The sequence below is a fragment of the Anser brachyrhynchus genome (genome assembly GCF_964034855.1).
Source record: "Anser brachyrhynchus genome assembly, chromosome: 3".
NCBI classification, from domain to species: Eukaryota; Metazoa; Chordata; class Aves; order Anseriformes; family Anatidae; genus Anser; species Anser brachyrhynchus.
In genome coordinates this window covers 27,591,186-27,606,868 of record NC_137696.1, presented here as the reverse complement: position 1 = coordinate 27,606,868, position 15,683 = coordinate 27,591,186, and the positions used below count along the sequence as shown (strand labels likewise).

General features: G+C 43.1%; 1 protein-coding gene across 5 annotated transcripts in view; it reads left to right on the top strand.

Moving 5' to 3' along the window:
- Positions 1-12: 12 nt before the first annotated feature.
- Positions 13-15,683, top strand: part of AIDA (axin interactor, dorsalization associated) — a gene marked incomplete at its 3' end in the record, with an annotated part of 29,811 nt that continues 14,140 nt past the window's right edge. For 4 of the 5 annotated variants that reach the window (XM_080584328.1, XM_080584327.1, XM_080584331.1 and 1 more), the window contains exons 1-4: positions 13-259; positions 3,444-3,513; positions 10,431-10,484; positions 11,282-11,336. In XM_080584328.1, coding sequence (XP_080440454.1) covers positions 150-259; positions 3,444-3,513; positions 10,431-10,484; positions 11,282-11,336 — 289 coding nt within the window. In that variant the 5' untranslated portion in view covers positions 13-149. Of the gene's footprint in view, positions 260-3,443; positions 3,514-10,430; positions 10,485-10,564; positions 10,645-11,281; positions 11,337-15,683 lie in introns of all 5 variants that reach the window. The other variant, XM_080584330.1, reaches the window with a different exon arrangement.

The following is a 15,683-nucleotide window of genomic DNA, read 5'->3' as shown; positions in this document are numbered from 1 at the left end:
TCGCCGCGGCGGGGCTGGGCCGTGCCGGGCCGGGCTGGGCTGGGCAGGGCCGGGCCGTGCCGTGCCGGCGGCGGGAGCGGGGCCGGCGGTGGCGGTGCCCGGCGCGGTGCCCCGGCCCGGGGTGAGCATGGTGCCCTAGTGCTGGGGCTATGTCGGAGGCGGCCCGGAGCCTCCTGCAGCGCTGGGGCGCCAGCTTCAGGAAGGGCACCGACTTCGACTCCTGGGGGCAGCTGGTGGAGGCCATCGACGAGTACCAGATGTGAGTGCGGGCACGGGCCGGGCGGCTCCCCGCGGCGGGCCCCGGGCCGGGCCGGGGCGGGGCAGGTGGCCGCGGGGCCTAGGCCTTGCCCCCCCGCCCCGGGCCTCGCCGCCGGTGCCGTTATGCAACGCGCGGGGGCGGCGGAGCGGGGCGCCCCGGGGCCGCCGGACCCCTCCCGGGGCGGGGTGGGGGGGGGGGGCCCCCGGCCGCGGCCGGCCATGGCGCCCGGCCCGCCGGGAGGCAGCGGAGGGCGGCGGCCGGGCGGGGACCCCCGGCGGCAGCGAGGAGCCCGGCGGGCTCTGGGTTTGCCCCGGTTGCTTCCCAGCCGATTTCTGCGGGTGGGTCTGCTGGAGGGAGGCCGGGGGGCTCGCACTTGTTCCCCAGCCAGCCCCCGTGCCGCCGGCTGAGCTCTGCCGCTCGGAGCAGCCGCGAGGTACCGACAGCCGCGAAGTACCACGGCCTCGTCAGCTCGTGGGCTCCCTGGTTAGGATGGTGCGGGCTCGGTTATCTGCAGTCCGCTGGTGGTCTCCGGGTCACGGCCAGCCGTCACTGCAAACCTTGTCACGGGGACCTTTTCCGGATCTGTATGTCAGAAGACAAAAACATCCTTCAGAAAATAAAGGAAGAAAAAGCATCCCTCAGAAAGTTAAATAACTGCCCTTATGTGGGCATTTACAAGGAGCAGAGTAGGATCCGAATGCTTCAAACCACCTTGGCAGTATGAGCAGTCGCTTTCGTTTGATGACTTTCCCTCAGAATGAAAAGCCTTTAGGCTTCTCAATCTGAGCCTGCTTCAGTAAGAAGGGTCACTAAATGTCCGCAGACGGTCCAGTTCAAGAGATGAAGCATGGCTTGTATTGCCTGCCTCCCAGCATCACTCGTGTCTGACAGGAACTGAGGTGATCTCCGCACCCTGGCTTCATTCTGGCTTTGTAGCAGTGCGATACCTTTGTTAGAAAGCTCCTCTTGGTAGTGACACTGTACGTTACTCTTGCAAGCTTGATCAGTGAGTTTCTTCTGAACAGAGAAGTAGTCAGTAGATGAACTCTGCGGCTCCAGAGGAAGAAGAAAGTGGGGAGAAGATCAAAGGATTGCAGGGATTTCCTGGGAAGGAGCAGAACCTTTTCAGGGTGCATATCCACTTCCTTTAGGTACAGCAGGTGGGTTAATGACCGCTTCGATCTCTAGGATAGAAGCTGCCAGTAAGCAGCACAGAGCAAGATACCTCCGTGTAGCTGTGGAGACACAACAGCACGGTTTCATGCTGTCGCCTTTTCAAATGGCAACCTGAGATGGGAGTAGTGAGCATGCTGGTGAGCTGGCTGGATGCTGCTGGCATTGGCAAGGTCTGTACAGATCAATGCAGGAAGGCTGGGCGTAAACTGGTTATGATGAGCTTGCTGACACTGAAAAAGATCTTCTTGAGTCGAAATTAGTTTCTTTCAGGGGTTTAATGACTGCTGACTTAGAACACGGGTGTAGAACACTTGCCTCCCGTGTCCAAGGGGACCTACATCTGCTCAGGTCTTTACGTTGATCTGGGAAGTTTGTTGCAAATATCGGCCCTTGCTCACTGAGGTGCTTAATCCCATGAGAGCCCCCTGAGCCACCAGCAGCACCTTCTGTGTCGAACACTCCTGTCTGTGGAACTTGGTCCGATTCAACTTCGAACAAGCTTCAAGTGGGACACCAGATGCATTGATGTGGATTAGGGTGTGTGGTGTTTTTTTTTTTTTTTTTTATGAGTGACAAATGGAAAGAGCATTGTGTCACTAATGCTTGCAGAATTGTTAGTACTGTGATGCTGTCTGTTGTGGGTGGTGTGTCGCTGCTATGGTGATGAGTTTTCCTTAAATTGTTGGTTTTAAATGCCCTATGTGATGGACGTACGCAGCTTTCTGTTTATCGCCCATGTTATACCGCCAGGGCAGCGCTGAGGGACTGACTGTATGTTTGGGTTCCAGTGTGTGTGTGCTTTTTGACTTTCCTCTGCCAGCATCTTTTCCCCATTACGAACAAAGATTATGGCGCTGAGCTGTGAAGTTACATTGTCCCGTTTGACTGCTGTTTTGCTACTGCTAGTTGAAAGCTGCAGTAGCTTCAATCCTTGTGTCTTTTTAATAGGGCTTATTTTTAGGAAAAAAGCAAAGGAATAGTTGAGGTCTGGTATCTGTTCCCTCTACAGGCTTTGACAGCAGCCTCTTTTTGTGTACGTATCTGTTTTAACCTTCCCTCCCTGCCCCCCCCAAGCAGACTGGTGCCCACTGCACCCGTGGCAAGAAGCTGAATTCCCCTAATAGCATAACGGTACAAGAAGGTTTCCGATGGAAGTACATTGGGGTGTCCCAAATGCTGCTGTTTTGCCTGGGTTTTCCCCTCAACGCCCTTCCGCACTGCCTTTAAATAAATATGTATGTCTACATAGATATATTTTTGCAGAGAATGACAACAATTGCACAGTTTCGCTTGTTTAATTTTCCCCTTCCTCCCCAGACGGAAGCCGTGACTCTTCCCATAGGTTCCCTCTCTAGCTTCCTTTCGCTTTCTCCAGCTGTTTGCTGACTGTTACTTCCCAAACCCCTTGGTACTCCGTCTCTGTGCTGGTAATGGGTGGAGTCTGGGCTCTGCGTATGATGCTGACAGGCGCAGATGTGAGCTAATGCACCCTGAGGGCCACAGCCACGGTGCCCCGGTCTCTCGTGGTGGGAGGGCATGTGGCCAGTACCTGGGGTACCAGTTCTTTATGCCTGCACCCACTCCTCCTGGCCATCAAATTCTCTGTGAGAAACACGTGGGCTTGTATTGCAGTGGGCTGTTTTCATAAGCAGTATACTTTATGTAAAAAAACCGGAACACACAAAAAGGGAATGGAAAGAGGAAAAAAGGTCAGTGCTTATGAAAGGGGCTGTTGGTTAGAAGATCATTCCTACCTGTTCTCTCTTCATGACACGTTATATATGTGGTCTTTCCTGCCTAATGTAGGTACTTACTGTGTCTGACTTCTGTTTTGTTTGTTTTGTTTTGTTTTTCTGTATGGCCTACCGTACATGAGAAAAAGAAACCGTTTGGAGCAGCAGTCTGTGAACCTTTCTGCTGGCACGTTTTCAGGAGACGGTGGTGGTGGTGGCGGCGGCAGGGTTCTGTGTTGTGTTCTCACTCTTCAGTTTTCTGCCCCTTTCCCCAGATTAGCGAGACATCTACAAAAAGAGGCACAGTCTCAGCACAACAACTCAGAATTCACAGAAGATCAAAAGGTAAGTGTTACCATTTGCTCAGTCAAGGAACTTGACTCATGGATGTTGACGCGGTGTATTGTTCTTTCTATCTTGCAGACCAGAGCCTTATGACACCTTTTTTTTTCCTCCCGTAGTATGCAAAAACACAAGCAGAGCCCAGCGTGGCTGAAACCGTTGCTGTCATTAGATGTGACAGATGCCTGGCTGTGTAATACTGAAAGTCTCGCATGCCAGAGTCCTTCATAAGCTGGATGTTTCTTTTTGTGGGTGACCTTTTGATAACTTGCTTATACAACATTAGCACAATTTATGTTGTGAAGCCTGAATACAAAATGTCTTGAGCCGCAGCCATCGAGGGTGTGTGTGAACAATCTTAGCTTAACATGTAACACCTGACTGGGAAGAGTCCTGGCAGAATACTCCTTACTAGTCTCAATGTTCCTTGTTTATAACCTTTCAAAATATTGAGCTGATTTTACTCCTTCCTCTCTCCTCTCAGATGAAAAGGCTGTTTCTTGTCTGAGCATCATATTGATGCAATTCTATGACAGGATTAACAAGAAAATGCTAGCTAAGGTCCAACAAACTCAAACATCTTCAGCAAAATAAAAGGGAATACTTCGGAATATGAGGTCTTGCTAAACTCTAGTACCTTGTATAAAACCATGTTTTTATTAGGAATACCGAATCAGAGAATGCCTGTATTTCCAGACTTCCAGATGATAAGATCACTTGTTTGTGCGATGGCATTGCCTGAACAGTGACATTTCCTAGCTCCAATGTATGGTAAAAGGGTGCTAGAGTAAATGGGATCTGTGTTTGGAAATGTTAGTCCGGAAAACAGGTCTTGGCTACATAAATTGGAGATGAACTTGATGTGTTTAAAAAAAAAAAAAAACAATGCCTCATTTATCACAAAGAAATACAGCTTTACATAGAGTCTGTCAGTGGTTTATAAATGTTTCTTTGACATGTACCAACAAAAGAAAGCAAAGAGCTGGCCTCTACTGTTCTATTCACCTTCTGTGAAGAAGAAGAGAAGGCTCATGATAGTCCTAAACTGAGTCAGAATCTTGGAGAAGGGTTGGAACCACCTTTTGTGATCTGAAGGATCCTTGTTAACATCGGACAGATGTTTTTCCTTTGATCAATTCTGCTCTGTATCCCTTGCTGGTATCTTTCTCTATTGCTCTCAGCTATAGTCATCTTTACTGCATGTTTCCCCTCGGTGGTTGCTTCTGAAAATGTGGTTATTTCATGCAGGAGAAGCTGTTAATACCACTTCAGAGGCACCATCTCCTGAGAGTATAGAACCATAATGACACAGGACTTTGTTTCCAGATGTTCCCTGAGTCTTAGGGAAAGGACCTGATGGTGGAAATGAGTGAGACCAGCCCCAAGGAAAGGCCTGAGAGGTTGAGGAAGCAGAGATAAATGACCTCAGATGCCAGTTGTACCCCTGTAATCATGTACTAAGGAAACAGTCTTCCAAAAAGAATAAATACGGAGTGACTGTTCGGAATCCCTGCAGAATGATACCTGTATTTATCTCTCTTCTTTTCTCTCTTCTCATCAGCTGATGCACTTAAATTTTGAGCCTTGTTCTCAAATTGTGATGCCTGTTTCATTAGCAACATAGGTAGCCAAGTTCTCCAACATTTTGTGGAATCTTTCAGTAAGAACATTCTCTTTCCCTCCTCTGTCACAAGTAATGCTAGGCACAACAACAAATGAGACGGCCGCCTTCTGCTTTCCTTTAGGTACTTCATTGTCCTTTGGGCTCAATCATTTTAAGAATGGGTTTATTTTATTTTTAATAAAAATTCATAGTAATAAATCATTTAAAATTATTTAAAAATTAAAAATATTTAAATTGTATAATTTTAGTTATTTGTTTTTATGTATTTTTTTAATATTTATGCTGTTGCTTTCAGTGAAACTCTGTACAGCAAAATCTTGTAGTCTGACAGCTCCTTGCTCTCCTGGTGTTCCCTATCTCTGCAGGAGCTTTGTTGGTATAATTTAGCGACCATGAGCAATTACTGTCATCACTCGTACCATTCACTCAGTGTCTCAGAGTAGAGTTTAGCATGCTTCTAGGTTTTCAAGCAGCTTAATTAACTCGAAGTATATCTTCTCTCTTGCCACCCCTCAAAAATGTCCATGGTTAAACAGCCAGTTTTGCTGAAATATGTTCCTGCCGAGGCATCCACCAGTGTGCTGTTTCTTCTGGGTTTTGGAAAGTTTCTTATTCCCTAACTTCTTGTCTTTTCCAGGTACTGTATGCCATGTAAGAGCCCCTTCGTTATTTATCTGAATGCATATTTGTGTGTTCACTTCAGGGTCTATCTATCTGATCTCACAAGCCCAGGCTGCAGATAGCATTTCATAGATTGGAGAAGGCACGTTTGTGAAGCTAGTTATGATTTCCAGTTGCTTGGTCTACCCTCATTCCAATCTTTGTATGGATTTACAGCTAGGTGTTTTTTTAAAGGACTGTAAATATTGATGAGAATTCCTGTGAGATTGTTACTGTTTCTTACTACATGTGAAGAAGATGGATTTCAGCAGTGATTCCTCTGTACAGGGGGAAAACTACTAGCTTTGCCTCTACAAGGAAGGGGCATGACTAGGTTCAAATCCCCAGTCCTGTCTGTCTGTATAAACTTCTAACATGTTTGGGTTTCCTTCATGCATCACAGGTGGTGTTACAGTGCAGCTATGGCTACGTCGTAATTGATGGTGTGTTACTTGCTAATGTAATCATTCAGTCTGGTAATCTGACGGCACTTGATAGCTATTACCAATTTCTTTCTTAGATGTAGTGTGAGCCAGTTATTATTTACTTTATAGTAAATGTATAGTTTATGATAAGAATTTAGACATTTCAAGATTTGTACGTCTTGCCTTTTTGCTATCAATCTGGAATCTGTTTTGAAAGACTCCATCGTCGTGCATCCTCATTTGATAGGGAAAACTAGGCTCTAGAATTTGTAGTTCATTCCCGCGTTTTCAGCTTGGGGGGGTTGTCTGTTTTACATCTACTGCTGGATATAGTTCTGGAGTTTTAGTGCTTAGGAAGGCTCTGTCTTGATTTGCATAATTGACAGTGCTGGAATCTTCATTAACGATTATGAATTTTGTTGAGGAATATAGAGAAATACTGTAAACAACAAATCATTGTGTTTAAATCTAGTTGCTCTGCAACAATTTTAAGGAGGCTGTGCAGCAATTTCACCACCTAGAAGCTGTTAGGATATTAGCATACTCTTACCGATGGACTTAACCTCAGTCTTAACATCTGCATCCTGCCGTTGTTTATTCTACCTTCATTCTCTAAAATGATGCCTTCACTCATGATCAATCACTGTGTTTTGCTACATGAGTCGATGCAGTTAGTTTTGGCCGTAGCTGTCAGCTTTCCTTCAGCTATAGCTATCGTCACCCAGTTCTCTGTGCAGTAAATTTGACCTTTAAAGCCCTCTGCTAACCGCAATTGTTGTTTCTTGTGTAGCTTTTTTTTTTTTTTCTTTTGTGCTAGGGTGGGTTTTGTGCAGTATTGGAAAATCATGCTTTTTGTGCAATGGTAACTTGCTGAAATAAGAGCACTGTTGCACAGTCTTAGCATGATTCATTGAACTACTGGTCTCCTAACAGCCTAGACCTCTCTTTAAAGCCAAACTCTGCTCTGGCTCTGTATTTATGCAAACATCTTTGACTGCTTTACAGTTAGCACAGTCATTACTCACACAACTGCACTGAAGAAACCTTCACTATGAGATCAACTGACATTTTCCTTTCTAATCACCAGTTTACATTAAACTGATTCTTAACTGCTTTAATCTAGCAAAATTAATTATGACTTCAGCCTTTCTAATGAGATGCAGAACATTTTCCCTGCTGCAAAAATGAGCTTTTGCATGGGATAGTTGCAGCTGAAAATGATAGCCGTGTTTAGCTGCATTTTTAACTTTTGGGTTGGGTGTGGTTCCTTAAAAAAATAGTTATGAATAATGCCTGCTGGGAGCTTGCCATATTTCAATAGATTCCATATAAAACCTATTCTTTACTATTTTAAGACTCCCAAACTCTCTTCAATTAATCTGTTTCTAGGGATATTATTGCCCTTCAGCCCCCAGAAGCCAGAAAACACACATTTTATATAGCTGTTTGTCCTGTCACGAGTTACCTAGTTCAGGCAGTTCTAAGAATACCGAGTTAAGAGTCTGCAGGATTGGGAATGGTGGTGTTGCTGAGCTTATCAGTGAATTAACTAAGGAGACAGGAGATGGGAAGTCTTTCTTGAGACCTAATTTATAGTGTGGGTTTCATGCTCTGTGTACAAGATGGAGAGCAGTGTGAAAATCTGTTCACAAGTTTTGATTCCATAGTGGGGCACTGAGGCTGTGCTGGCACCCTGCAAACTTACTCATAGCTCACTTTCTCTGGTGCATTTGGAAGGGGTTTTGATCTGACATGGAACTGGCGTGCTCTTTGCTCAGCCATGAACAGCCGAGCCATAGGAACAGCTGGGTTTTTGCAAATCATGCAGTAGCAGTCAAGCCTCAGAGATTTCCCCGCCCTTCCCCAGGGAACTTCTTTGCATTCCTTTCTTTTATCCATTACTTCACACCTTCCTCTTTGAGATTGTACCTTTGCAACCATATCTTTCCAGATGTTCTCCTATAAAAAGGAATTCCTTATGGTACACTGCAGCTGATGAGAAGGATGCAGTGTATGCTCTGCCTAGAGACTGAGAATCTGCTTCTGTAGTACTACCTGATGTCCTCACGCCAAGCCTGAATATGTATGCACATCTACAAAAACAGTGTGTGGACATCCGTATGTGCTCCTTTCCTTTTCAGAAACCTGTTTCCCTAGTCTATGCTGGAGATGCAGCTGTAAATCTCTGTTACGTGGCAGAATGTATTTCAGAGAGGTAGAAGTTTGTTGGCTGAACCTAGGCTGTGGAGTGAACCTCCACAGAAATGATGAGCCATAGTATTTTTACTTTGCATGTTGCATGTAAGCATACAGTCAGGTTGCCCAACGTTAAAATTCCCAAACAAGACATCACTGCATATCCTAGGCAGAGGAAAGAACAATGAGTGCCCCGTGCTAATGGTGCATGTCACTCACTGCTTTCCTGGAAGGTGCTGAAAAGAACTTTTATTTTTTAAAGATTCCGTTACAATGGGCAGTAATATAAACTGCAAGGATGTAAAGAGCGGATTAATGCTGTGTTGTGGCAGAGCATTTAAGAGGAGAGAGAACCAGCTGGGGAGAAATGGTTTTGGAAGCTTTGAGCCTGTGGAGGGTGTCAGAACTCAGCTATCTGAGGCTTTTACACAGTCTGTTGGCCCTGCCCTTGAGGTAGTGATGTCCGATCTGCTTACAGATCAGCTCCTTCACTCTTTCAGCTTTCAGCGTGGCACACAGCAGACAGACACCGGAGCTGCTTAGCTTTCAGCCCAGCGTACTGAGCACGTGGTGGCCTAGGAGCAGGTTTAGAAGCAGCTGATGTCCCCCTGCAGAAGTCAGGGCAGATGACCGGCAAAGGTAGCTGTGAAAGCATGCCCAGTTCTTATCTGCTGCTACGAGTCTCTTGTAGCCCTAAAACACATCCCTAAAACATAACCCTCCTTTAAAGGGAAGCTCTGGCTTCTGACTGATACCGTGTAACTTGCCAGATGCTCCTGCTCTTGAAGTTCTTTGCCACAGTTGTACACTAGGAAATCTTTGTCTCCCCCTTGCATCTAGCTTAAGGGGAGGGCTGTTTTTTGATACTGTCTGATTTAAAAGGAGAGAACAAGTCTCACATGCATATTTCAAGTTTTATCTTCCTTCTGGGGGAAAACTTTGAAAACGAACTTCTTTTCTTTATAGCTTCACTGTTGCTGTTTCTCTTGCCCTATAAATGTTCCACAGACTATTGGGAATTGTATTTTTTCTTATCTGTGCATATAGACTTAGTTTTTCTTCACTAAAGCCTTTTGGTTAATGAACAAACTTGTGTGGTCAAAAACAGTAAAATAAACCATGCAGGTGTGTCCATTTGATGCCAGTTACATTGTCTGAATTCCTCTTGATGTTTTTCATCTGCTAGTAATAGAAACAAATGTGACTGCTGCTCCTCAAGCTTCTTTTTTTGTGAAGCATGAAAGTTTCAGAAGCACTGTCTTAGAAGCAGGACTGCTAGTGAAGGATGGTTATGAAGCTCTTCCCTTCCTTCTACATGTTAAAATAAAAATGAGAAATTACTTCACAGTTTTGCTCAGGGATATTTTAGGTGGCAAGTTTGAATCCAAGAAAATCTATTTCATGCTTCTGTCAGACTTTAAATGTCTTAGCAAATTACAAAAATAAAAACTTGGAAACATAATCCACCTTTATACTTCATTTTACACAAAAACCCACAAAAGCAGACCATGCTTTTTCAGTGTTGAGATACTGGGCATTTGTAAACTCTGAGGGGGGCTGACTTGGTCTGTTGGGATTGTAAGCTAGATAAACCCTACAATTCCCTAAAAGGTCAAATTTTAACAAACCACTCCAGGTCTCAGAAGGTAAAATAAACTGTTTTTTGTATTTTTGTGTATTTTTTTTCTGGCTCTCCCCTGTCACTTCAGAATAATTGAATTTGTAAAAAAAATTATGATGTGGTAGGCATTATTACAGTTTTTGCAAAGTGAGTGAACCTCCACTTGTGCTGATGAGCTGTGGAAGGGGAGTTAAATGACAGGTGTTTCAGTTTCATCTATTGCACTTACAGAAATTCTTGCTTGTGTATAAAAAAGCTTTTTGATGCTAAGTGATCAGATACTGAGTAATAGATCTGAAATCTTTGCAGGAAAAAACAAATTTTCATATTTATATTAAAGAAGAATGTGAATACGGAAGAACACAATTTCAATATTTTTTTTTCTTCCTTTCAGAAAACCATAGCTAAAATTGCAACATGCTTGGAACTGAGAAGTGCAGCTTTACAGGTATAGCTCTCTTTCCCATGTGATTTCATTCTTTAGTGATAGGTAACTAATGCTGGTTTTAGACAGTTTTGTGTCTTCAGGCATAGCTAAAACTTCTGGAAACAGAATGAACAGCTCCTTGAACATTTGGACTTTCCAGGTTGTCTACACGATGCCCCAGGTGATAAAACCTTTTCTGTTGAGTTACTAAGTTGAATAGGCTTACTCAGAGAAGCAGATGTGCTACTAGCCAGATGAAGAAGCTTCATCATCAGGGTTGGTGGAGATGAGAATCATTGTGGTGAGCTCTTAGGCTTGGCAAAATACTGACATATCCTGTATACTGTAACTTCTGCTAGTGTTACAATACTGGAATTATGCCTTGAACAGTGTGGGCTCCTGTGGGAGCATCACTTTTGCAGTCTTAGAGGTGATACTGCTTCAGAACAACCTGATTGGGGAAGAGTTAAAATAAGTCCCTCTGTCCAAATGTTCCTGTGCATGGTAAGTATGAAAAATCAACCAGCTCATTTAAATCTTTTAATCTTGTATTAGAATTTGGAACATGGGATACATTTTTGTCAATAAATGAGAAGTAGCTAACTTTCTGCCTCACCTGTGAACCTAGCCTCAGTCAGGGAGGTTTTGTTTGGTTGTTTTGTTGTTGTTGTTTGTTTTGTTTTTTTAAGACAAAGCTTTGAAGTAACTTGGTATGCTTGAATAAAGGGAACACCTTGCATGCTTATTATGAGGTGTGATAGCTTTGTCTGAGGGGAAAGTGCATACCCAGATTTAACACTTTCTTTGTAATGTCCTAGTCCACCCAGTCGCAGGATGAATTTAAGCTTGAGGATCTGAAGAAGTTGGAACCAAGTAAGTAGTATCTTTGTATTTTAAGTGAGTGACATTCACCATTACAGTGGAAAACGTGACAGCAGAATGAATACTGATTGACCACAATGTGGTTTGACAGTAATGTTGTTTTTAGATAGTTCTTCCAAATATCTGTTACCACATAGACAGCACTTGATGTGTATTAAGGAATTTAATGTGGGTAACTTCAAAGTATAGCAGTCCTAATGTTTCAGATAATGTATTAGTCTTTTTGTCTCAATCAGGTAATTCTTTGGGTACTGCTGACTTCACACAGAATCGTAATTTAGGCTATCTGTTGTGCATTATGTAATCAGCTGGAAAGTTTACCTGCACATAACTTACTTGAACTGAATTTCAACACTCTGTGGTCTTCCTACTTGCAGTATTGAATGTAGTTTTCTTCCGAAAATATTTAACTCGTGCTCATGGTAGTCAATCACCTGCCACTTAACCACAGCGATGTTACGAGACTAATAAAATTAGGAGCCAAAGTGAGGATGAGAGTCAGTCTTTGAAGGGTTTTGTGTTGTGACTGTTTATTCCAATCTGATCCTGGGTCAATTTTTGGTATGTTAATCCAGAAGTAACTTTTTCATGTAGGAAATATCTGTTTATCTGCTAAGTTTTCCTTCCAGTAACACTGGTTGCTTTATTTGCGAAGTATCCTTATGATCAGAACTTCCACATCTAAGCAGTATCATCCTGGATGCTGACATTTGTTGTTCTTGGGGAACAGGAGACGTGGAAGAGTTTCTTCCATGATGGAGAAAAATGGGTTTATTTTGCTCGTTTCACAACGGTATCATTTAGGGAGATGTTGGGGATAAAAATGATTTGCAGTGTTGCCACTTCATGAATAAGCAGTTTCTCTGTTCCCATTCTCTAAGTAACTAACACAGCATCCTACAGAGAAGGTTTTGAAGAAGCAGGACATTGAACTGAGAGGTTCCTAATGTCTGTACAAAAATATTGAGTCCAGATGCTTTTGAACTGTTTCCTGAAAAAGGAAAGTGGAGGTACACTACAGGACTGCTAGGTTTGTGAAGACCATAAACTCAGGAAAGTTTTAGCACTGTGTTAAAAGTATGAGTTTTTTCTCATGCTGTATATTGCATGTTTTGCCTGTGCATCCTCTGATTTGGGATTATTTCATAGGTACACATTCTGTTTACAAAGTATTTTAATCGTTGAAGTAATTTAATGACTGTATATCTTAGACTCCATTAGGTAAATGGCCTTTGAGTGACTAAATGATGGAAGAAGACTCACATTTACAAATCCAAGGAAGTGAATATTGAAGGGTAAAGCTTCCCTCGAAATGCCTCCTTTTCTTAAAGGCCAGTATTTCAGTTACAGTGCAACAGTCCCCTTCCTCAGAGAATTGATTTTTAGCTGTCAAAAAACTGTTCACCAGTGTGAAGCACATTCAGCCCACGCTTCATGCAACAAGCGACTGTATTAAAACTGAAGAAGAGTGTGTGGCCATCAGTCTTCAAAGACACTGAGTTATTTTCCTTGGAGGAGAATGGGTGCTTCTGCAACAACAGTTCACCATTGATACCCTTGATGTTGCTCTGACTTGGATTGTTCTCTCTCTCTGAATTGTGCCTTTGTTTTATGGTTTTTAAGTGTATCTTGAATAGGGTAAATCTTAATCAGGCCAACACTAATCATTTCAAAAAATACACTGTGAAGTGTTTCAATTTGTCTGTTGTCATTTTTTTCTTACATTCCAGAAGAAAAAGCTTTAAAAAAAAATATAAAAAAAAAAAGGACTGGCAACGCAAATAAGCAATTCCTTTGTTAGGTCAAGACATTTTGTTAGGATGGAATGAAAACAGCTATTCACACAATTTCAGTTGTTTTAATTACTTTCGTGCCTGAAGTGGTCAAAATGGCTGAGAAATTTGGTTTGGGTGTTGTTCTAACAACCAGGGCCCTTAGATTTAATTTTTTTTTTCTGTGTTGTCAGGTTCTAACTTTTCATAATCGTTAAGCTTGCATTTCGCACTGAAGCTGTTGGCTGGTTTTGTTTGTTCATAGGATTTGTCACTGAATCTCTCCTGCTAGGATAATGCTCCAGGAGGGTCCATACACAGAGATAGTTCTTTTGCGTTTATGTTGTGTGAAGTCATTGCCCACACGCTGGATCTTGCAGATCTTTTTCTTGTTAAAGCTTATGCCAGTGTTATAACATACTTTAGAATTAGAGTTAGGCTGTGTGCCAGTATTGGCATCTGTGTGTAAATGAGATGAAGTGGATCCAGAAATGCTCTAGCTGAAAACCGTGTTTTTTGGTGGGTCAGTTTGGTGACCTCCTTGGGCATGAGAGTAACACTGGCAAGAAGGTGTATTTGGGAAGGCGCAGAACAGTCTTTAAAAAAGATTTCTGTTGTAAAAGCAATATAAATACAAGACACATTGCTGGGGTTCTGCTCTTTAGTTACACAAACCACGAGCTTTCTGTGAATCGTTTTCTCAGCAGCAGCATTACAGAGGGGAAGTCCTCTTTACTCCAGAGGAGATGCACACTTAAAAATAAGTAAATAAATAAATAAAAGTAGCTCTTAAGCGTGGGTGTCTTATGCAGTGTTGCAAGGGAGATTCCTCCTCGTTATAACCTAATATGTTTTCTGTTATCTGATTATTTTGATTTAAATCAACTGAAACTCTAGCTTGTGAGAGGCGTAAAGAGGATTTTCCTTTTCCTCGAAGGGTGGTTGTTGCATTGCTTTCGTATTTCATCAGACTCAGAGCTGCTGATCCGGTTCTTATCCTGGTGATGTGTTTAAAGGGGTGTGTTTAGTAAATCCCAGTATTGTGACTTTGCAAAATTGCTTGCTATTGGTGATTAGACAGAGTTGAATGCATTCTAAAATCTTGATCCACAATGCTCTGCTGTAAAAAGGCAAGAGATTTTGGGTGGTATTTCCAGAAGTGTTTCTGATCTAAACACTCAGCATCATTTTTGTTAATACTGTCCCCAGGCATTTGGGAAGCACTGAACTGTCAGAAGCAGGTTTGATACCAACACGTGTGTAGATGCAGCTCTGCGGTAGAAGTGTGTATGCCTGACTGTGCATGTAGAACGTGTCAGGACTTCAGGTGCTGTAAAGCTGTTCACCTTTTTCTCATGGTGCTCATATTGGTGGAGCATTTTGTGCCCTCTAGTGATAACTGAGATTATTTATGAGAAAGGTTTTTTAGGGGATGTTCATTCATGTCGTAGGAGAAGCCGGTTACTGGAAGAGGGAAGAACCTAGTGCATACCAAGCTTTGGAAGAGGGGAGGAGAAGTACTGCAGTTTCTGTCACTTCTGTATAACGTGCCTCTGATCTGTAGGAGATATTACTTCACTGAAATTTTTCTTTTTGGGACAGTTTCGCTTTCTGTCTTGGTATGATAGAGCTTTCCAAGAGCAGGGGAATTCAGAGGGAGATAAAATCCCTTCTTTTCCTGAACCTGAGCTGTGCTGGGAGGCTGTTGTCTGCTGTTAATCAGCCACTTTCCTGTTGGGAAGTGGCTGCGATTCTTTGCCACCACGTTGAGATCTGCATTACTGATCCATCAGGGTAGAAGCCTTGGGAGAAGGAGACACTTGGTATCAGCTTTGTCTGTCACATATCCAACAGCAGACAACTTAAAGCTCTCTGTATTTATGTATTGGGTCCCCCTGGAATCAGATAGCATCCACCTTCTCAGGTCATGGTACAGACATCAGAAAAAAAAATGATGAGCAAGGACTGGGAAGGTTTTTTGTTTGTTTCTTTATAGTTTACTGAGGGGTTCTCTATTCACTGTAGTGTGTGGATGTCTGGTAGCTAACGATGGAGCCCACACGGAGTGATGTGACTATGAAGAAGGACAGAGAAGCTCTCCTGCTATACCGGCTGAGTTATAACGCGCAGAGACAGAAAGGGCCTAGCAGGGGTTCTTTAAACGTAGCTGGTGTTTAAGTACGTCTGGGATTTCGTGTTATGTTAGCGCCGCTTTAACACGATTTTGTTCTCATCCAGAAGTTCCAAGGGGAGACTTCAAAAATGTGCTTGAGAGGGCTTACTGCAAAGTGAGACCAGTGAGAGGACTTGTTTTTAATACCTCCTCTCTCCCCTGCCCAGTCCAGGATCCTCATTCTCTGATAGGGGACTGCCTCTCCCTGCAAGCGTTCTTCTCTTTTTAGGCCTTTTAGCCATCGTGAAATGCTTATTTCATTTATATGCTTTCGGAAATAGAACTTTTATTAGCTAATGCTTTCGGAAATAAAAGCTAAAGTTGTGATTATTAAAACTTGAGTAAGGTTCTAATACAAATGGCAAAGCTGTGGCATTACAGTGAATGTTGGAG